The 21,616-nt window shown below is 47.3% G+C and overlaps 1 protein-coding gene across 1 annotated transcript in view; it reads right to left on the reverse strand.

Annotated features, from left to right (window-relative positions):
* The window catches only part of Coq8b (coenzyme Q8B), a 25,172-nt gene extending 7,433 nt beyond the window's left edge, over positions 1-17,739 (reverse strand). The window contains 12 exon segments of the mRNA XM_017803428.2: positions 1,951-2,058; positions 2,163-2,304; positions 8,523-8,616; positions 9,563-9,644; positions 9,735-9,875; positions 11,688-11,773; positions 11,915-12,037; positions 13,854-13,931; positions 16,938-17,004; positions 17,140-17,259; positions 17,372-17,476; positions 17,721-17,739. Of these exon segments, the coding sequence (XP_017658917.1) occupies positions 1,951-2,058; positions 2,163-2,304; positions 8,523-8,616; positions 9,563-9,644; positions 9,735-9,875; positions 11,688-11,773; positions 11,915-12,037; positions 13,854-13,931; positions 16,938-17,004; positions 17,140-17,259; positions 17,372-17,473 (1,143 nt within the window). The 5' untranslated portion in view covers positions 17,474-17,476; positions 17,721-17,739.
* Positions 17,740-21,616: the final 3,877 nt, after the last annotated feature.

Below are 21,616 nucleotides of genomic sequence, written 5' to 3' on the forward strand. Positions count from 1 at the left end.
GGGCCCAGGTTGATCCAGAGAATGCTGGAAAGCAAAGGAAGGGAAATCTTGGCCAGATATGGAGACAAAACAAGAACACACAATGGAGAGCCACTCAGCAACCTATGGTCAAGGGAGGGTGTGTCCATGCACTAGGTGTCTACAGGCTGCGAGGCACAGTGGTACACACCTGTAATTCCAGCATGTAGGAGGCAGAGGTAGGAGGGTCAGGAGCTAGGTAGTAAGTTTGATACCATCCTAGGCTATATGAGGCCATCTCAATAAACCAAAAAAGGTAAGTCTGCAGATCTGAACTCTCATCGCCTGACCACTGCAGAACTGTCCCTGCTCTCTGGACCGCTGTCTCCTCCGCCTTTCTGGCCCTAAGGTTCACAGCATTTCCCTCAAGGAGCCTTCCTTGATTCCTACCCACCTAAGGCTGGGCCTGGCACATTCCCAGGGCTTCCCAAGCCCCCTGTACCCTTCCACTCCAGCCTATAGTTCCTCATGTTGGCACTGACTTAGGTCATGGATGCTGCGGTACAGGAAATGACACCACTCATGGCTAAGGCAGTTAGGCTGGGGTGCCTTCTTCACCTCTTTCCTCTTCCAGTGGAAGCAGAGCATGCCAAGCCCCATGGGAAAGCGCAGCACAAAAGGGAAGGAGTCCAGGGCTCTGAATCACAAGGAGGGTCATCTCAGTCTGTGAGTAAAAAACTAGTACTGTGTTGAGCTAAAATATTGGAGAGGAAATAGACATCTATTTTTTTTTGTGGTACTGAGGACTGAATGGAAGGCCTCAGGTATGTCAAGCAAGTGTTCTACACTGATCTATGCCTGCTGTCCCTATTTATTCGTTTATTTAGTTATTTGTTTTGCAGTACTGGTTGGTACTGTACTATCCCAAATCATCTGTTTCCTTTTGTATGTGTGTGTGTGGGGGGGCTGTCTGTCTTTTCACTTTTAAAAAATGATTTATTGTATGTGTGTACATGTCTGTGTGTGCACACTCATGTACACCAAAGGTCGGAGGACGACTTACAGGAAATGACTTTCTCCTTCCATCATACGGGTCCCAGGGATCAAACTTAGGTCATCAGGCTTGCTGGCAAGCAGCCTTGCCCTCTGAACCATCTTGCTGGTCCCATTTTTTTGCTTTTCAAAAAACTTTAAAAATCAAATTATTGGGGCTGGAAAGATGGTTCAGTGGTTAAGAGCACTGGCTGCTCTTGCAGAGGACCTGGGTTCAATTTCCAGCCTCCACATGGCAGCTAACAACTGTCCATAACTCTAATTCCAGGGGATCTGACGCTCTCTTCTGAACTCTGTGGGCACTGCATGACTCGGGTGCACCTACCTACATAGGTAATACACTCATATACCCAAAATAAAAACAATAAATTTAAAAATAACTCACATTATTTACTTATGTGTGTGTATATATGTGTGTACACACAGTGGCACACATGTGGAGGCCAAAGGACAACTTGTAGGAGTCAGTACTGTCTACCATGTGGGTTTCAGGAAATAAACTCAGGTCATCAGGATCAATCACAAGCACCTTTACCCACTGAGGCATCTCACTCTTTATTTACACTTTTTTTCCCCTTTGGTTTTTTGAGACAGGATCTCACTACGTAGCCCTGGCTAGCCTGAAACTCAGTATGTAGACCAGGTTGGCTTGGAACTCTGAGATCCACCTGCCTCTGCCTCCAGGGTCCTGGGATTAAAGGCCTAAGTTACTACTATGATCTCTTTTTACTTTTTGAGGCAAGGTCTTACTAAGTTGTTTAGGCTGGCCTTGAACTCACTCCACAGCCCAGGCAGGACTTAAATTTAGGATTCAGACTGTCTTGCCTCAGTTCCCTGGGTAGCTAGGATGACAGGTGTGCACCACCAGGCCTGGCTCTTAGGGAATACTGTTTATAGCAGTTAGCTGATGTACTCCGACTCACATCCTAAAGGACCAACCTGGTGGCTGGAGGCGTCATACAGGAAGTTGGCCCAGTTGGGATCTGTCTGCATGAATCTGAACTCAAACAGTTCCCTCATACACAGCCTCAGGATCTGGAAACAAATCTAGGGAGGGAAGAAGATGTTTCTGTGAGGTATCCTGTGGGGCCCTCTGACCAGGAAAGAAAGTGTGGCCTTGGCCCTCCCTACCACCCCAGGAGGTGACATACCTGGTTTCGGATGTCCTGGCTCAGGCCCTGGCACTGGTCCAGAGGGATTCCTCCAGCCAGCTCCATGCCCAGTACCCGTGTGGTGCAGAGCTCCTGAACCACAGCTGGCACCCGGAAGAAGGGGTCATCAGCCAAGAGCTTCCTGGGCAGGAAGAAGGGGAAGGAGGGTGATATGGTGCTGTAGACCCCAGGGGCTTGGTTTGGGTTGGCCCTCTTTTCTAAGAAGCTCTTCAGGCAGTGCTCTATGATTTCCTTTCCACCTGCCCTTCTCTAGCCTGTGTGCCTTGGATGACTACCAATAACTGCCTGGACTGGCATTTAACACATATCTTGGTAGTGTGTATGCTGTGCCTGTCCTTTGGGTGTTGCTAGAGACCCAGTTACTATTTCCCTCCTAGGAATCCTGACTTCTGGTTGCCCCAGGATGAGCTCAGAGTATTCAGTTCACAGATCACTTAAAAAAAAAAATTAGTTTAGGGTCAGTGAGATGGCTTAGCAGGTAAGGGTGCCTGCTACCAAGCCTGATAAGGTTGATTCCCAGGACCCACAGAGTGGAACTTGAGAACCAACTCCTGAGAGCTGTTGTCTGACCTCCACATGTGCCCCAATCAATTTATTAATTCATCCCCCAAACAGTCATTGATATAATTATCTGTGAGTTTGGGCTGGCGAGATGGCCCAATGGGTAAGGCACTTGCCTCCAAGCCTGCTAATCTGAGTACTACCCCAGAAGGTTGTCTCCTGATCTTCACATCTCCACATGTGAGCTGTGGCATGCATGCAAACACACATGCACACAATAAATAAATATTTTTTTAAACCACTTTTTAAAATTCTGTAAGGGGGCTGGAGAGACGGGTCAGCAGTTAAGAGCACTGGCTGCTCTTGCAGAGAACCTGAGTTTGGTTCCCAGCACCCACATAGCAGCTAACAACCATCCCTAACTCTAGTTCCAGGGGATGTGACACCCTCTTCTAGCATGCACACGGTGCAGTTACATACATTCAAGTAAAATACTCACACATAAAAATTAAAAAATTTAAAATCTAAAGCCTCTAGAAGTCACTGGTCACTCCATGAAGTTACTATAAATTCTCCCTAATTTAATTTCTGATTCCTAGGTTTCAGGTGCTTGTGGTCAACCTTGGTCTGAAAATATTAAATGGAGATTTCCAAGTTGGGTATGGTGTTGGGTGTCTGTAATCCTAACACCTGGGAGTGGAAGCAGGAGGATCAAAACTTCAAGGTCTGCCTCTGTGACATAAGTTCCAGGTGAGCCTGGGCTACATAAAACTGCTTTAAAAAAAAAAAAAAAAAAAAAAAAAGGAGAAAAAGAACATTCCAGAAATTATTTGTAAATTTTAAATTGTATACCATTCTGAGCAGCATGATAAAAATCCCACTCTGCCCTATGTGAATTGTGTGCATACACACGTGCCTGGTGTATATGCTTCCCTTCCGATAGTGCTCAGTCCACTGCATCAGGCTGACTGTCATATTACAGTGGCTGGTGTGGTGTTCAGATCACAATTATTCTACTTAACAATAGTCCCAAAGCAAGAGGAATGCCACAGAAAAATATGAGAAGCATTTAAAGGGCTTTTTCTTCTTTTCTAAAAGTTCTTTTTGTCTTTTCCTATAAGTATGTAGTAGTTACATAATGGGTTTCATTGTGACATTTTTTCTTTCTTTCTTTTTTTTTTTTTTTTTTTTTTTATTTCGGGTCTCCCTGTAGCCCTAGCTAGCCTGAAACTCCCTATGTAGACCAGGCTGGCTTTGAACTCACAGCGATCTACCTGCCTTTGCCTCCCAAGTGCTGGGATTAAAGGCCTGCACCACCATGCCCGACTCATTATGACATTTTCACACATATATAATGTACTTCAATTGATTCACTATTGCTCCTTCCTGTCCCCCGTCCCCGGCACTCCCTCTCATCCCCTTCCTCTTCCCAACTAGCCCTTCAGTGTTCATGTCTTTTTTTTTTTTTTTTAATGATCTAATGAGTTTTATTAGGGATGACTTGAAGGAAGATGATGAGGGATTAAAAATTTCTTTTAAAAAACTTTTTTAAACCAGGAGTGATGGCATAAGCCTTTAATCCCAGAACTCAGGAGGCAGAGGCAGGGGAATCTCTGTAAGTCTGAAGTTAGCCTGGTCTATACAGCAAGTTCTAGGCTACCCAGGGCTACAAAAGTAAGACTCTGTCTCAAAAAAATTTTTTACATTTATTTAGTGTGTGTGTGTGTGTGTGTGTATGTGCTATGGTGCATTTGTGGAAATCAGAGGACAACTTGCAGGAGTTGGCACTCTCCTTCTACCATATGGGCCCTGCGTATCAAACTCAGGTTGTCAGACTTGGTGGTAAAAGCTTTAGCCCAGGGCTGGAGAAATGGCTCAGTGGTTAAGAACACTGGATGTTCTTGCAGAAGACCTGGGTTTGAATCCCAGCATCCACATGGCAGCTAACAACTGTTCATAACGCCAGTTCTAGAGGATCCAACAGCTTCTTCTGACCTTCATGACATGGGTGCACTTACCTACATGCAGGCAATACATACATACACATAAAATAAAAATAATTAAATATTTTTTTTAAAAAAAGCCTTAACCCACTGAGCCCTCTTATCAGCCCAGAGTATGCTTTCTTCAAGTGAAACGATAAAATTCTCAGCTTTAATTTAAAAAAAAAAAAAAAAAGTCACAGGCTGCTAAAATGTATATTAAGAACAAATCTATCTGCAAAATTGTAAAGAAGGAAAAAGGAATTCGCGGTTTTGCAGTCCCACCTCAAACTGCAAATGTTATGACCACAGTGCTCAGTAAAGATAGGTAACAGGTAATGCAGTGCTGGAATCCCTCCCAGTACTCAGAAGACTGAGGCAGGAGAATAATGAGTTCAAGGTCAGCCAGAAAAAAGGTAGAAGATTGGAACAGGAAAGCATTCTGAATGACAGCAACCGTTGCCCCAGAAAGCGTTGTCCTGACTAGGAAGTTTACCTTCACCATAGGTATGTAGAGGAACAAACAGTCTAGGAGCTCAGAACTGCCTGTGGTCTCAGGCATCTGTTGGGGCTAGGAACATGTCTCCTATAAATGCAGGGGGATGCTGGACTCTGAACACTGGTAAATATTGTACAGAATCCTCTGACCCAGATGTAGTGGTGCATGCCTGTAATCCTAGTAATCAAGAGATGAAGGCAAGAGGGTCAGTTCAAAGCCATCCTCAGTTACATTGGGAATTTGAGGCCAGCCTGGGCTACCAGATATTCTGTACCCCCTGCCCTATCAAAAAGGGCTAGGGAAACAGCTCAGTAGATGGAGTGCCACACAGGCACAAGGACCTAAGTTCCATCACCAGAACCCGTGTAAAAAAACAAAAAGCAAAGTAAGCGTGGTGGCGCAAGCCTTTAATCCCAGCACTTGGGATGCAGAGGCAGGCAAATCTCTGTGAGTTTGAGGTCAGCCTGGTCTACAAAGCAAGTTCCAGGCCAGCTGGGGCTACAGGTTTTTTTTTTTTTAAAAAAAAAAAAAAAAAAAAAAAAAAAAAAAACCGAAAACAAAACTGGGTGTGGTGGCACATGCTTGTAACTCTAGCATATGCTCACACACACCACACACCACCTACCCCAATAAATACAAAAATCCTCCTTTATGTGTTTTGGTCCTGGATGACACTGAAGCAGTGACTGAACCAGCCTAGGCCTACCCTTCACCAGAACCCATGCTCAAACAGACCTACTGATTACAGATGAGAGATGTGCCCAAGTAGACTTGGGGGACAAAGTTTATTAGGGAGGCCTGTTGTGGATGTTGGGGGAGCAGAGGGGAGAGGAACAGGTATGAGGATCTTTCAGAATCCTGGAGAAATGTCCCCAGATCCTGTCATCCAGTGTCAGTCTCCCTGATGGTCCTGCTTTGGGCTCGTATTGAGTCCTAGGTTATATGATCTCTGATGTTAGTGCCACTTCTCAAAGTCAGGCCCTGACTCAGCGTTTAATCAGCACAGTTTCCCCATGAGGATGCTCTCCTGAGGCCACTTCATAGAATCAGGCCACACAGCCTGGTGAGGGCTGACCTGAGACTGGATCCTTTTTTAATCTCTCTTTTTTTGAGACAGGGTCTCACTATGTATGTAGCCCTGGCTGGTCTAGAACTATGTAGACCAGGCTAATAGCCTTGAACTCATAAGAGACCCACCTAGCTCTGCTGGGATTAAAGGTGTGCACCACTAAATCTGGCCTGGACCTCATATCTGTCAGCATCCAGGACTGCCTTGAGCCACTGCCTTGCCTCTCCTCACTGTCCAACTCCTGAGTTTGGCATGCCAGCAGCCATAACAGACTTGTGAGCCATATTGTGGATGATCCCTTTGAGATATCTTTTGTTTTTGAGACAGTGTCTCATGTAGCCCAGGCTGGCCTCAAACTCAGCTATGTTGCTGAGGATGAACTTCTGATCCTCCAGACTCCTGAGTGCTAGAATCATGGGCATGCACCACACACTAGGTTTATGTGTTGCTGGAGAGCGAACATACCTGCTAAGCACAAACTAAGTTACATCCTCAGCCTCAAGGTGTCCTAAATTGTTGAATGTGCCCATACTTCCAAGATATAGCCACACTGTTCTACATAGTAGAGTTCATTCATCTCCACTGCCATATGATAGTCTGCCACTGCCAGGGCAGGGTGGCACATGCTTATAATCCTAGCACTGGGGAGGAAGAGGGAGCAGGATCTGGAGTGCTAAGTCAGCACAGCTACATAGCAAGTTTGAGGCCAGCCTGGGTCACATGCATGAGACCTTGTCTCAAAAAACAAAAAAAACTCATCCATCGATGCTGAAAATACCACAGTAGCCAGGTATGGGGCTCACCTGTAACCTAAGCATTTGGGAGGCAGAGACAAACAGAATGCTGCAGGTTTGAGGCCAGCCTGGGCTGTACAGTGAGCTTCAGGTCAGCCTGGGCTATACAGTGAGCTTCAGGTCAGCCTGGGCTACACAGTGAGCTTCAGGTCAGCCAGGGCTGCACAGTGAGCTTCAGGTCAGCCAGGGCTGCACAGTGAGCTTCAGGTCAGCCTGGGCTGCACAGTGAGCGTCAGGTCAGCCGGGGCTGCACAGTGAGCTTCAGGTCAGCCTGGGCTGTACAGTGAGCGTCAGGTCAGCCGGGGCTGTACAGTGAGCTTCAGGTCAGCCTGGGCTACACAGTGAGCTTCAGGTCAGCCTGGGCTACACAGTGAGACCTTGTTTCAGAAAAAAAGACCATGACCTATTTATCCACCTTGTTGGATTGATTGAATAGATTTGGGGTTCCAAATTGGAGCTTACACACTTTGCTTCTCTGAGCATTCTAGAAAATTCTGACAGTATACACTGGCATGAATGTCTATTCAGGATGTATTAAGGAAGCCAGTGGTTGGGTTGCTGGCTGTGTGATTATAAAAGTTCATTTGGGGGCTGGGAACGTGGCTCAGTAACACAAGATTAAGGACCTGTGTTTGATCCCCCTGAACCCCTGAAAGAGAGGCAGGCATGACAGTATGAGCCTATAATCCCAGCACTATAGACGTCAAATACAGATAGGGTTTGCTGTCCAGCCATCCCAGCCAATCAGCGAGTTCCAGGTTCAGCAAAAGATGTTGTCTCAGAAAAATAAGGTTGAAGGCCTGGAGAAGGCTCAGTGGTTAAGAACACTGGCTGCTCTTACAGAAGACCTGGGTCTGGCTCCTAGCACCCACATGGCAGCTAACAACCGCCCATAACTCCAGTTCCAGAGGATCCAACACCCTCTTCTGGTCTCTGCAGGCCTTCCATGACACAGGTGCACCTACATATATGCAGGCAAATACTCGTACACATTTAAAAAAAAACAAGGTTTGAGAACAATTGAGGAAGATGCATGATATTGACCTCTGGCTTCCACATGAACCCACACCTGTGGACCTGGGCACCTGCGCACATGCACACAGAAAAGGCACACCTGACAATGCCAAGCTGTCCCCCCAGATGTTAACAGCACTTTCTTCTGCCTATGGTCCATAAGGAGCAGTCTGGAGCCCGTGCTCTCCCGCCCTGAGGCTGCGGACCGCTTACCCATTCTCATCCAGGGGCTCTATCAGTTTCTCCTGGTACAGTTAAGTCCCTGTGTGAGATCGCAGTAGATATGCATTGGGCAGAGGACCAAACTGACACTCTGAGAGAATTAACCTGCTCAGTTTCACAGAGGACACCAGAGAACAAGTAATGGATGGATGGATAAATGAATCAAAGAAAAAGGAGGGTACCGCTTCTGGCCTAGCCTAGATGGGAGGGGAGGGAAAAGAGGGAATCTCCCAGGGGCCTGCAGGGAAGTTAGCTCACCTGAAGTTCTGGGCACAAGCTGCTTCTCTGCGGTAGTCACACTCCCACTCTAGCTCCTGCTGTAAGGCGTGTAGGCTCTGCTCAGCAAACAGGCCTGGGGGGATAGCCATGTCAGCTGAGGATGGCCACAGCCTTTCCCCTTACCTGAGCCCTCAGGTGTCTTCTCTGGATGGTCACGTGTCTGTCTTTCCCCATCTGTCACTATCCTTCACTGTCTGTTCCAGGATTTGACCTTGAACTCCTTGATCCTCCTGCTTCCACCTTCTAAGTGGTGCAATTACAGGCGTGTAAGACCATGCCTGGCTTGGCTTTTAAGACAGGATCTCTCTGTGTAGTCAGGCTTGCCTTTGGGCAATCCTCCTGTCTCAGCCTCCCCAGGGCTAGGATTTCAGGCATGAGCCACCATACCCACTGCCCCCCCCCCAACCTTGGACTGGCCTTCCCTCTGTCCTTCCCACAACTATGGTCTCTGTGGAAGCTCCTGGGCCTGGCTGTCATGGGAGCTGCCGTAACCCCCACTTTCAGTCATGCAATGCCGCCAACACAGGCTGACTCAAATTTACTACGTAGCCAAGGATGACCTGGAACTTATGATTTTCCTGCCGTCATCTCCCTTACTGGGGTTAGAGGTGTGCAGCACCACACCTAGTTTCTGTGGCACTAGAGACCATGCCCAGGGCATTGTGCACACTAGGAGGCACTCTCCTGAGCCACATCCCCAGCCATCTTGTCCTGTTCATGCTGACCCATTACTGCCCTTTGCCTCTCATCTCACTTCCAGGCCTGTCTACATTTCTCTCCTTCCTGCTGTCTTCGGTAAGTACTCTCTCATATGACCCAATACAAACATGCTGTCCTGCTGGCTGAGTCCTCCTTTCCTCTTCCGTGGCTCCTCCACATCCTGCATCCTCTGCCTGTCTGTCTCTGCGTTCTGGTCTGGGCGTCTGTTCTAGTGGCTTTGTCACACACTCATGCTGATGTACACTCACAGTGCTGCCTCTGGCCAGACCCTCCCTCGGTGGGGACAGTGGGTACCTCACCCTCTGGCAGGGCCACACTCATCTTGAGCACTGCCAACAGGTTCTGCACGTCGCTCTGGATGCTCTGGGCAACACCCGGGTACTGTTGGGAGACAGGAGGGGTTTGGGAGTCACTCATTCCTCTGGGACAGCACAGTGCCCACCCCCCACCCTGCCTGGCCTCCTTGCTCACCTGGATCTTCACGGCCACCTCGGTCCCATCCCTCAGCATGCCTTGGTGCACCTGCCCAATGGAGGCAGCAGCAAAGGGCACTTCCTCCAAAAAGGCCACCTTGGCCTGCCAGTCCTTGCCCAGCTCTTCTTCTAGAACTCTCTGGAGGGAGCAATCATGACAGTCATCGTCATAGTTATAGACAGCTGAGTTCGCTGCCTGTACTGAACACTTGATGGGTTAGTAACCCTGGGCTGAGCTCTTGGTTGCTACCCTACTTTACAGATGTGGAAACTGAGGCTCAGCAAGAAGTCTCTTGGTCATGTGATCAGCCAGGTGCTAGTAGACTAACAATATCCTCCCAACTGAGGTAGACTAGACTATTGTGAGATTTTTTGTTTTTTGAGCAGAGCAAACATACATCTATTAAGGAAAAGTGGAGGCGTTCCACAGGCAGAAGAATATCAGGATTTTTTTTTAATATATTTTTTGTTTTTTTATTTTTATTATTATATTTATTTTATGTGTATGTGTGTACTGCCTGCATGTAGGTAAGTGCCCCCCAGGATTTTTTTTTTAAGATTTATTTGCCAGGCATGGTGGCAGTACTCAGGTGGCAGAGGCAGGTGATCTCTGTGAGACTGGGGCCAGCCCAGCCTACATATCAAGTTCCAGGACAGGTGAGGTTACAGAGAGACTCTGTCTCAAAAGACCATAATAAAAAAAATTAACGAATAAATAAAAAACTAAAATAACAAAGAAATAAATTTATTTTTATTTTATGTGTATAAGTGTTTGTCTGCATGTATATATGTGCAACATTTTTTTATTTCTTTATGTGCATGTTTTGCCTGCATGTACGTAAGTGCAACCATGCATGCAATGCCCAGTAAGAACAGAAGAGGGTGCTGGATCCCCTGGAACTGGAGTGACTGACAGTGGTTAGCCACCATGTGGATGCTGGGAACCAAACCTAGGTCCTCTGCAAGAGCTTATTTGCCAAGCTTTATTAGGTTCCTGTATTATATCATAAAATTAACATGATGAAGAAGAGTTTCCTTTGGTTCTGGCCTGCTTAGAATGGCTCTGAGACAGGCAGTGACTACCTGGGTCACATGGCAAGGAGCAGAGTGTAGATGGAAGGCAGGTAGGTGGCCGGAGCCCACACCCTCATCCAGTTACAGGAGAATGGCTGGTGTCTTGGGTATTAATCACAATTCAAATGCGCAGTCACTCACAGGGTAACAGGGGCAGTTCTAAGAGCTTTATGTAATATAAAATAAGTGTTCTACCCCACAGATTATATAGTACTTTACGTAACTCAATGACATGGGTGTGTGGCTACCTCGCTCTTTCTCCAATGAAGCAGCTGAGATCAAAACCTACATCTGTGACTACTGGGACGGAGTCTGAACCCTATCTACTGTGCTTTGCTGCCTCAACAGAGTGTGGAGATGGGCTTGGGCCTGAACAAAGCATTGAGCACCAACCTCATGTTTAATCACAAAGATGGTATGTCTGAAGGGTGCACTTTGGTGACCCCATTTTACAGATGGGAAACTGAGGCTGAAAGTCAGGCTGGGAGTAGGGCAATGAGGAGGACATCTCTAACTGGATGTTCCTCTGATAAGCCATGGTCCCACCCCCCACACTTTGAAGAAGGAGGTAAGCCTTTTAAGGGGTGGAGCCTCCATATGGAGGAAAGGCAAACGTGGAGTGAGAGAAACCAGGAAGTATGGAAAAGGAAAGGCCTGTAAGAATCTGTGTCTTTGTAAGCCACCCCCTCCTAAATGTTATAAAACCAAACAAAATCCAAATAGGATGTCTCTTGTAGGCTTCTCAGCCCTGGGGCCCCAGAGGACAAGGGCGTGAGTCTCCCAAGAAGGGGGAGGGGAAAATTTACTGCAACAACATCAGACAGGTATGAGGAGAGGGGGCAAACTTCCTGACCGGCCACCCCCTCTGGGTACTCACCAGCATCTGCCAGCGGGGCATAAAGTCAGCACTCTGGCGGACCCTCTCAAAGATGAGCTGCAGCTGAGGGCTGATAAGGCTATTGTCTTGGGAGATAGTGGGATGAGAACAGGGAGAGAGAACGAGGGAGGGTGCCATGTGAGCATCTTAAATCAGAGCTTGCTGCTGGGTGGGTTGGGTGGGGTGGAACTGAGGTCATGGGTCAGAGGTTGAAGGTTATGCTGTACCCTGGATGCTGAGCATTTGGCCAACCTTGAGGGCAGCCCCCCGTACTGTACATAAGGTCCGTACGATCCGCTCAGCGTTGGCCTCTGAAAGCAAAGGGCTGGAGCCCATTCTCGAGCTGCCCTCTGGGGAGAGAATTAATCATTTGTATTATAAGTACAAAAAAAAATCCTTTTTTATTTTTGATATTCATCATATAGCCCAGGCTAGCTTCAAACTCATGGAAATCCTCCTGCCTCTCTTCCAAATCACTGTGTCACTGTTTCATTTTAATTTAGAACATCTACCCTCACTTTTTTGGGATTTTCAAAAATCTTATTTATTTAAGGGACTGGAAAGATGGCTCAGTGGTTAAGAGTGCTTGCTGCTCTTCCAGTGGATCCAAGTTCAGTCCCAGCACCCATGTCAGGTGGCTCACAACCATCTGTGACTCCAGCTCCAGGGGATCTGATACCCTGGCCTCTGCCATACACACATGGCAGACATACACATGTGCACATAAATAAAAAATAATAAAAATAAATCTTTGGGCTGGAGAGATGGCTCAGCGGTTAAAAGCATGTACTGCTCTTCCAAAGGACACCAGCTCAGTCCCTAACAACTATATCAGGAGGCTCACAGCCACCTGTGAATCCAGCTCCCGGGACATCCAACACATCTGGCTTCTGGGGACACCTGCACTCATGTGCACATACTACACACACACACACACACACACACACACACACAATTAAAACTAAAAATTTTTTATTTTTGGCTTTTAAAAATTTATTTATTAATTTTTATTGCATGTGTTTGAGTGTTATGTCTGCATGTATGTAAATGCACCTGTGTTGTGCAGCACCCACAGAGGACAGAAGAGGGCTTCAGATCCCCCGGAAATGGAGTTGTAGACAGTTGTTAACTGCCATGTGGGTGCTGGGATCTGAACCTGGGTCTTCTGTAAGAGCAGTCAGTGTTCTTAACCACTGAGTCATCATCTCTCCAGCTCCTATTTTTGGGGTTTTTTTTTTTTTTTTTTTTGGTCTTTTTTGAGATAGGGTCGCCTAGTAGCCCCAGCTGTCCTGGAACTCACTATGTAGACCAGGATGGCCTTGAACTCACAGAGATCTGCCTCTGCCTCCAGAGTGTTGGGATTAAAGGTGTGTGTGTGACCACACCCAGCTGTTTATTTTTGAGACAGTCTGACTAAGTAGCCCTGGCTGGTCTGGAACTCACTATGTAGTCCAGGCTGGCTTCCAGCTCTCAGAGATCCACTGTTATCTGCCTCTCAACTGCTGGGATTAAAGGTATGCATCACTACACTCTGCTAAGACTTGTTTTTATTTTATGTTCATGTGTATGCTGTGTGTGCAGGTGTTCTGGGAGGTGCAAAGAGGGCACTGGATTCCATGGAGCTGGAGTTATAAGCAGTTGGGAGTCATAGGACATGGGTGCTGGGAACCAAACCCAGGTCCTCTGCAAGAAGCAGCAAGCGCTCTTAATCACTGAGCAATCTCTCTCTCTGGCTCCATATCCTTCTGATCTCCTTGGGCATTACATGACATGGGTGAACTTACATATATGCAGGCCATACACTCTGCTTCTCAGAGAGGAACTCCAAATGGTCTGTATTTTTCTCTCAGACGATATGCTGTATCATAGCCCTGTTAGTGGCCTTACCCTATCTTTAGAGATGGGTATAATGTCTTCTCTCCCATCTTCAGATGAGGAAACTGAGCTTAGAGAGGTGACCTTACTTGCCCCAGCTTCACAAAGCAAGGTCTTTGTGTGTGCATGTGTGGTACTGAGGATTGAACCTAAGGCCTTGTACATGCTAGGCAGGTAATTTCCTACTGTTACTGACACACACACACACAGCCATCACTGGTAGGCAAGAGCTCTCCCACAACCCCAGTCCTCAAGGCCAGGATCTGAATGAACCCAATGTGGCTTACTCACCTGACTGCAGACTTCCTCCTGGCAGGGACTTCTTGGCCACCTCAGCCAGCACTCCCAGCCCCAAGCCCACGGCCAGCCCTGAGGAGCAAGAGAGGAACCTGAGCACCTGAACCTTTTCTTAATCCTTCCCTCCTGCCTTCTGGCATGCTTGCCTGCAGGCCCTTTGCTGCCAGCTCAGGTTCATGTTCTCCCCTCCTGCCTGGGCTTCTCTCCCAGGAGAGGCTCTGTCTTCATCTGCCCTATTCCCAGCAGCTCGGAGCCTTATCTGCTGAGTTTCTGGAAATCTGATGCCCAGAACCTACTCCTGAGAGTCTGATTAAATTGGTCTGAGATGAGACTTGGGAATTCGTATTTGTTAAGCACTACAGCTGGTTTTTGTGCATAGCCACAGTTTATGATGGCCCTGGGACTACCTTCTGGTGCCTCTGTTTGGCTGTCTATACCTCCTCCTCTTACTCGCTCTCTTTTTTCAGATAGGGTTGCATGTAGCCCAGGCTGGCCTTAAATTTGCTATGTAGCTGAGGATGACCTGTAACTTCTTACCCTCCTCTCTCCACCTCCTGAGTGCTAGGAATTCTGGGATTACCCATTTGCCACCACACCCAGGACTTAGTGCCTATGAGGTAAGCACTCTACTGACAGAGCTGCATCCCTAACCATCCCCCGCCCCGACTTTTTTTGGTACTGTGGGTTGAACCCCGGGTTTCACACGATAGGCAAGATCTCTACCACTGAGCTGAATCCCTAGCACTTTTAAAACATTTTTGAATGTTTTTAAAAAAACATTGAAAAAAAATTTTTTTACTATTTTATTTATTAGTTTTTAATTTTATTTTATGTGTATGCGTGTAGTGCCTGCATGTAGGTACGTACACTTGTGTCGTGCAATGCCCACGGAGGACGGAACTGGAGTTACGGACAGTTGTTAGCTGCCATGTGGGTGCTGGAATTCGAACTTGGGTCTTCTGCAAGAATAGCCAATGTTCTTAACTGCTGAGCCATCTCTCCAGCCCCATTTTTTGAAAATTTAAGACAGGGTTTTACTAAGTTGGTCAGGCTGGCCTAGAACTGATTATATAGTTTAGGCTGGCCTTGAACTTACAATCCTCTTGCTTCAGGCTTCTGATTAGTTGGGCTACTATCAGAAATGACTCACATCTCTTTCCTTCTTTTTCTTTTTTTCAAAAATATTTATATTTGCCGGATATGATGACACATACCTTTAGTCTCAGCACTTGGGAGGCAGAGGCAGGCAGATCTCTGTGAGTTCAAGGCCAGCCTGGTCTACATAGAAAGTTCCAGGCCAGCTGGGGCTATAGGGAAATCCATCACACCTAGCCATTCACTGTAATTTTCATTTTTTATTTTATTTTTCTAGTTCTGGGGATGGAGCCCAGGGCCCCGTGACAATCAGACAAGCGTTCTACCGTGGAGCTACTTCTCAGCCCCTCTCTTCTGGATGCTCACCTCTCCTTTTCTAGGTCACTTATTTCCCAGCTCTAACTTCCTGCATATGGCACATCTGCCGGGGCCTCCTCCTCCACCTTCCTCTGGTGCTACCTCTCCTGCTGATGTCCTCTGCTTCCATTCTCCCCTTGTTCTTAGAGAACCTGGCTCCCTCTTTCACCATCACCATCTCTGTGAGTGACTGCAACTGGCATTTTCTGAGTGCTTTCTACAAGCCAGGGACTGCTGTCCATGCCTCCCATGCATTAACTCCTTCTGTCCTTACACCTCTGTGAAATGTGTTTGACAGAAAAACTTACATTTCACAGGAAGGGAAATTGAGGCTCAGAGAAGTTAAGCAAGTTGCCCAGTCATAAGATGAGGATGCAGTTTGCTGTCAAAGTTCACCTAGAGCATTCAATCATCTTTCAACTGTGAACAGTTATGTTTACAATCTGAACTATGATCTGTAATAGGACTTACATTATAACTTGTAGAGGATCTGTTATCTGAACACTTGAAGATGATGAGTTTAAAGCCAGCCTTAGCTATAGAGTGAGTTTGAGGCCAGCCTGAGCTATTTGAATCCCCCATCTCAAAAAGCATATATATGTATGTACATATTTATACACATACACACAGACACACATATATTCAGTATAGACAAATATATACATGTTTTATGAAGTAAAGCTTTTCCTTGCTGTATCGGTATTTCATATTTTCTCTTCTATGCTATTCTCTTTTTCGATTATTATTATTATTGTCTTTTTGAGATAAAGTCTCCCTGTAGCCTCAGCTGGCCTGCTACTCTCTATATAGACCAGGCTGGACTCAAACTCACAAAGATCTGCCTTCCTCTGCCTCCCAAGTGCTGGAACTAAAGGCACGCACCACCATGCCTGGACTTATTATTATTTTTGAGACAAGGTCTGACTATATTGCTCAGGTTTGTCTTGACTACATGGGCTCAAACAGTCCTACTTCAATCTATCAGGCTGCTGGTCCTACAGGCATCATACCTGGCTTTTCCATCTTTCCACTTCAGCCTCTCAAGAATTTGGGTTACAAGCCTGTGTCACCATGCCCAGTTCCTCCTCATGTTTAAACATTTTAATTAATTTATTTTTATTTTATTTGTATATTGCTATATTGCCTGCATGTATGTAAGTGTACCCATCATGCAATACCCAAGGAGGTCAGAAGAGGGCTTTGGATCCCCTGGAACTGGAGTTACAAATGGTTGTTAGCTACCATGTGGATGCTGGGAATCAAACCCATGTCCTCTGCAAGAGCAAAGTGCTCTTAACTGCTGAGACATCTCTCCAGCATCTCCCCCATCTCCTTTTTTTTTTTTTTTTTTTTTTAAGACAGGGTTGGTCTCATGGAGCCTCAAACATGGCCTCAGACTTACTATGTAGCCAAGAATGACCTTGAACTTTGGGAGATCTAGATCCTGACAGGTTCTCCATAAATGTTACAGTTTACATTCCTATTTTTCTGGGTTTTGCAGAACTTTGCCTCCATCTTTCTTTCCCTCCCCTTCCTATCTCTGATCCATCCTTTCCCATGCTTCATCTTGCTGACCTTACCTCCTCTGACCTAGGTCACATCTACAACCCCCAAGGTCACACCTACCCCCAAAGCTGGCCAAGCGACTGATGCGGGAGGCAGGCACCTCGCGTTCTCGAGAGCGATCACTCAGCTGGGAAAGGAGAGGAAGTGTGATATAGGGAAGGTGGGCAGAGTGCCAGAAGCCCCACCAACCTGCTGTTGCCCCTCCTGAAAGATCAGGGGCCAGTGTCCTTCCCAGAATCTTGCTGGGGTCAAGGGAGAATACCTGGGGTCTGGGCGCCTTCCTGAGCCGGGCCTCCCGCGCCCTGCGAATGTCATCCTCACTCAGGCCTCTTCCAGGTCCATCTTGATGAATGCTTTGGGCCCAACAACTCCCACATGGTCCCTGTAGAGAAGTGGCCTTTAGTTGGGTGGGGGCTAACCCTCCCTTTTTGGATCCTTCTCCATCCTTTTACCCTCTTAAGCCTCTCTCAGACTTTCCCCTCGGGGACTCTTACCCACCAGTGGGGCCTAGGCCCCAGGGCCCCACAGGGCAGACCAACAGTCCTGCCCAGCGGTCCACCGGTCCCCCGCAGCACGGCCCCGACTTCCAGCCACATTCCCTAAGGGAGAAGAGGGATTATTCTAGTAAGAATTACAGGTCTGGGCCTCCTGTTTTGCTCCCCTTCTTTGCAAGTGCCCCACATCTCTCCTGCCAATTGATCCCTGACAGTCTCTCCTAGTTACCCACCCCCAACGTTGCTAGGAACTCATGGTTTTCCCTAAGCTCCTTCCCAACTCCTGCCACAGCCCCTCTGGTTGCTAGGGTCCCCCCCTTCCCCCCCCCATTACTAGACACCCACAGACCCTCCAGGGCTCTCTCTCTCTACTTCTTTGAGTCCCTCTCCTTGCTAGGCATGGCCTTACCCTCCGACGCTAGACACCCACAATTCCTCTCGTGTCCCCCCCACCCACTCCGTTAGGGGGCACTTTCCCTGTTGCTAGGCACCCGCTGCCCTCAGCGGCCGGGTCCACCACGCGCAGAGCCTCCCGGGCTTCCGCGAACATCCGCAAACCCGCCCCCTCCGGTCAGCTAACCAATGGCAGTGCGGCGGCTAGCTGACGGACACAAAGTGCATCCCGTGCGTGAGGGGGCGTGGCAGATGGTGGGCGGGGCGCTGGGTGTCTGGAAGGGCTTCTGGGCCAGCTGAGATGCACATGGGGCCTTTATGCTGTCTTTTTTGGCAGTATTTCTCTCCCTCCCTCCCTCCCTCCCTCCCTCCTCCCCTCTCTTTCTCTATCTCTCCCTCTCTCCCTGTCTCTCTCTCTCTCTCTCTCTCTCTTCCTCTCTCTCTCGTTTTATTTGCGATGGTCTTATGTACCTAGGCTGGTGGGAGCTAGCTATGGATGACCAATCTTCCTGCTTCCACCTACCAACTGCTGGAATTATTGGCTTGCACCACCACATCCGGCTGCAAGCATCACTTTTCCTGACAAAGTTCGTATCTGTAGGAACATCTTGCCAACCTCCCCTCCTATTTTTCCTCCCGGGAAGCTCAAAAGCGTTCTTTTGGCGTGTGTTTTTTGCAATGGACAGAACCCAGGATCTTGTGTGTGCTAAGCAAGTTCTTTACCACTGAGCCACATTCCCAGCAATCTCTCTCCTTTGAACACGTTCTTCCAAGCAAATATTTCCCTTGCATGTGGAGCACGCCCTTTACAACTTTGTAGCAACACCCACATCCTGGCATCCAACCTCCTTTCTTGCACGTATAAATCCACTGCCTTGCTCACCAACTGTTACCCCACTCACGCCCGCAATTCTGCAATGTACAAGACTCCATTAGCTTGCACACTGTGCTTCTGTTCCCTCCTGCACCCTGCTCTCTCCCCTCCTCGCCCACTTAAGGGATGGCTCAGTGGGAGCCCTCTGTTTCCTGGAGGCCTGACATTTCCCAGAACACACTCAGCCAAGATTCCCAGTGCTGAGTCAGGAACCTTGGCATCGAAGAAAATTGACTCACTCTTCTGTCTGGAATAGAAACAGCTGGTGGAGGGGGGAAGCAGATGTGTTCCCCACAGCACCCACACCCTCTGTCGGGAACCAGGCCTCCCCCATCTCTGTCCCTTTGCTGAGTGACCTCAGAAGAGCCCTACTCCACCTCTGGAACTCAGTTTCCTTAATCTGTATGATGTATGAGGTGGGCTCCTGGCTAGGACTTCTCATTAGCTTGTGAAGGATGACTCACTCTGGAGCCTTTGGATTATACCCAGTGTCTCTACCCTGGGTGACTCAATTTCAAGACTGAAACCAACACCTGTTCCCCTCTGAAGGTGAGGGTCTGACTCAGGAGCTGCAGCTAGCTCACCATAGTGGACAAACTATGAAAAATCACCTATGACAACAACACTACAGGACTCACAGTGACGTCGTCGTACCACATACATCGTAGTCCTGAGTTCATAGCCAATGTTACAAAGGCAGGGTGGTGGGGCAGTGGGAACGACAGACCTTTAAGTCTCACTGTCCTTACTGTTAAACTGGGACCGTGCAGCCTGTCATGATAGTGCATTCCTACAATCCCAGCACTTGGGAGTTAGAGGTAGGAGGATCAAGAATTTAAGGTTATCTTTGGCTACAAATCAAGTTTGAGGCTAGTGTGAGCTATGTGACATCCTGTCTCAAAAATAAAATAAAATAAAGAATGGGGTTGGGGATGTGGTTCAGTGGTAGAATGTGTCTTTTCCAGCATCACAAAACAAATAAGGGACTGAAGTGATGACTCAGCAGTTAAGAGCATGTCCTGTTCTTCCAGAGGACCTGAATTCTGCTCTCAGCACCCACATCAGGTGGTTCACAACCACCCGTAACCCCAGCTCCAGGGATCTGACATCCTCTTCTGGCCTCCAAGGGCACCCGCACATACGTGGCACACACACATACACACATATATAAAAATAAAGAGGGACTGGAGAGATGGCTCAGCGGTTAAGAACATGGGTTGTTCTTGCAGCAGACCCAGGTTTGAATCCCAGCACCCACATGGAAGCTAACATGGTGCGTAACTCCAGTTCCAGGGAATCCAACGGCCTCTTCTGTCTTCTCAGGGCATTGCACAACACAGGTACACTTATTTACATGCAGGTAATATATGCATACACATAAAAATAATAAAATATTAAAAAGAAAGAATAAAAAAAAGCAAGCCAACCAACCTAACTGTGACTGTAGCGTTCCTTACTGTTCAGAGTTAGTGACAGATAGAAATAATGAAATAGTGTCATAGCCTGGTACATAGTCCTCTAGATATTTGATGGTTGGTTTGTTTTTTTTCTCCCAGGGTTTCCCTGCAGCTCCCAGCTGGTCTGGAACTTGCTATGCAGACCAGGATGGCTTCAGACTCCCAGAGATCTGCCTGTCTCTGCCTCCCAAGTGCTGAGATCAAAGATGGGTGCCACCATGGCCAGTTCACATTAGATTACATTCATTCATTCATCTATCATCTATCTATCTATCTATCATCTATCATCTATCATCTATCTATCTATCTAATCTATCTATCTGAGACAGGGTCTCCCTGTAGCCCCAGCTGGCCTGGAACTCGCTATTTAAATTAGGCTGGCCTGGATCTCACAGAAATTTACCTGCTTCTGCCTCCTGAGTGCTGGGACTAAGGGCACAGGCCACCATGCCTGGCTGCTTATTTTATTTTCGAGAGCTGGGGATTGAATCCAAGGCTCTGTGTATGTGTTCAGTCACAGAGTTAAATCCCCAGCCTTCACTTATTTTTTTGAGATAGGGTCTCACTATGTAGTCCAGGTTAGCATCTAGCTAGTAAGCCTCTCCTACCTGCCTGAGGAATGCTTCCCTGCTTTTGACATGAGATTTATTTTTTGTTTGTTTGTTATTGTTTTAAACAGTAGAATTTATTTTTTATTTTTATTTTTATGTATTTTGTTTATTTATTTTTGTCTTTTTGAAACAGGGTGTCCCTGTAGCCCCAGCAGGTCTAGAACTTGCTATGTAGACCAGGCTGGCCTCAAACTCACAGAGATCTGCCTGCCTCTGCCTTCTCAAGTCCTGGAACTAAAGGTGTGCCCCACCATGCCCAGTCAGCCCCATTTTTTTTTTTAAGTTTTAAAGTGCTTTTATGTGTGGGGATGCATGCATGTGAAGGTTAGAGGACAACTCTTGGAGTCAGTTCTTCCATCTTTACAAGGGTTCTGGGGATCGAACTCATGTTACCAGGCTTCTTACCCTCTGAGCTGTCTCACTGAACCTTGTTTCTGTTTTTTTGAGACAGGGTCTCATGTAGCCCAGACTTGGAACTGGTTATGTAGCTAAGACTGACCTTGAACTCCTGAGCCTCCCACCTCCATCTCCCAAGTGCTGGGATTACAAGCTCATGCCTTGTGCCACAATGCCCAGCTAGACATCACACACTTTTTTTTTTTTTTTTTTTTTTTTTTTTTTTAAAAAAAAAAAAAAAAAAAAAAAAAAAAAGAGGACGATAAATCTTTCACTGTGATATACTCACAGAGATCTGCCTGCCTCTGCCTCCTAAGTGCTGGGATTAAAGGTGTGTGCCATCATGCCCGGCCTATCATATACTTTTTATGGAAAATATACTGGAGGGAAAGACACTCAGGTAACACAGCTGAGAAGTGGCCCAGGCGACTCTGGAACCCAAGCCCATAGGTCTTTGAAAAGTCCATCCTAGGACTCAGCAGTTAAGTATGTTTGTTGCTTTGCAGAGGATCCA

The sequence above is a fragment of the Nannospalax galili genome, unplaced genomic scaffold, assembly GCF_000622305.1.
Source record: "Nannospalax galili isolate Female #2095 unplaced genomic scaffold, S.galili_v1.0 scaffold886, whole genome shotgun sequence".
NCBI lineage: Eukaryota > Metazoa > Chordata > Mammalia > Rodentia > Spalacidae > Nannospalax > Nannospalax galili.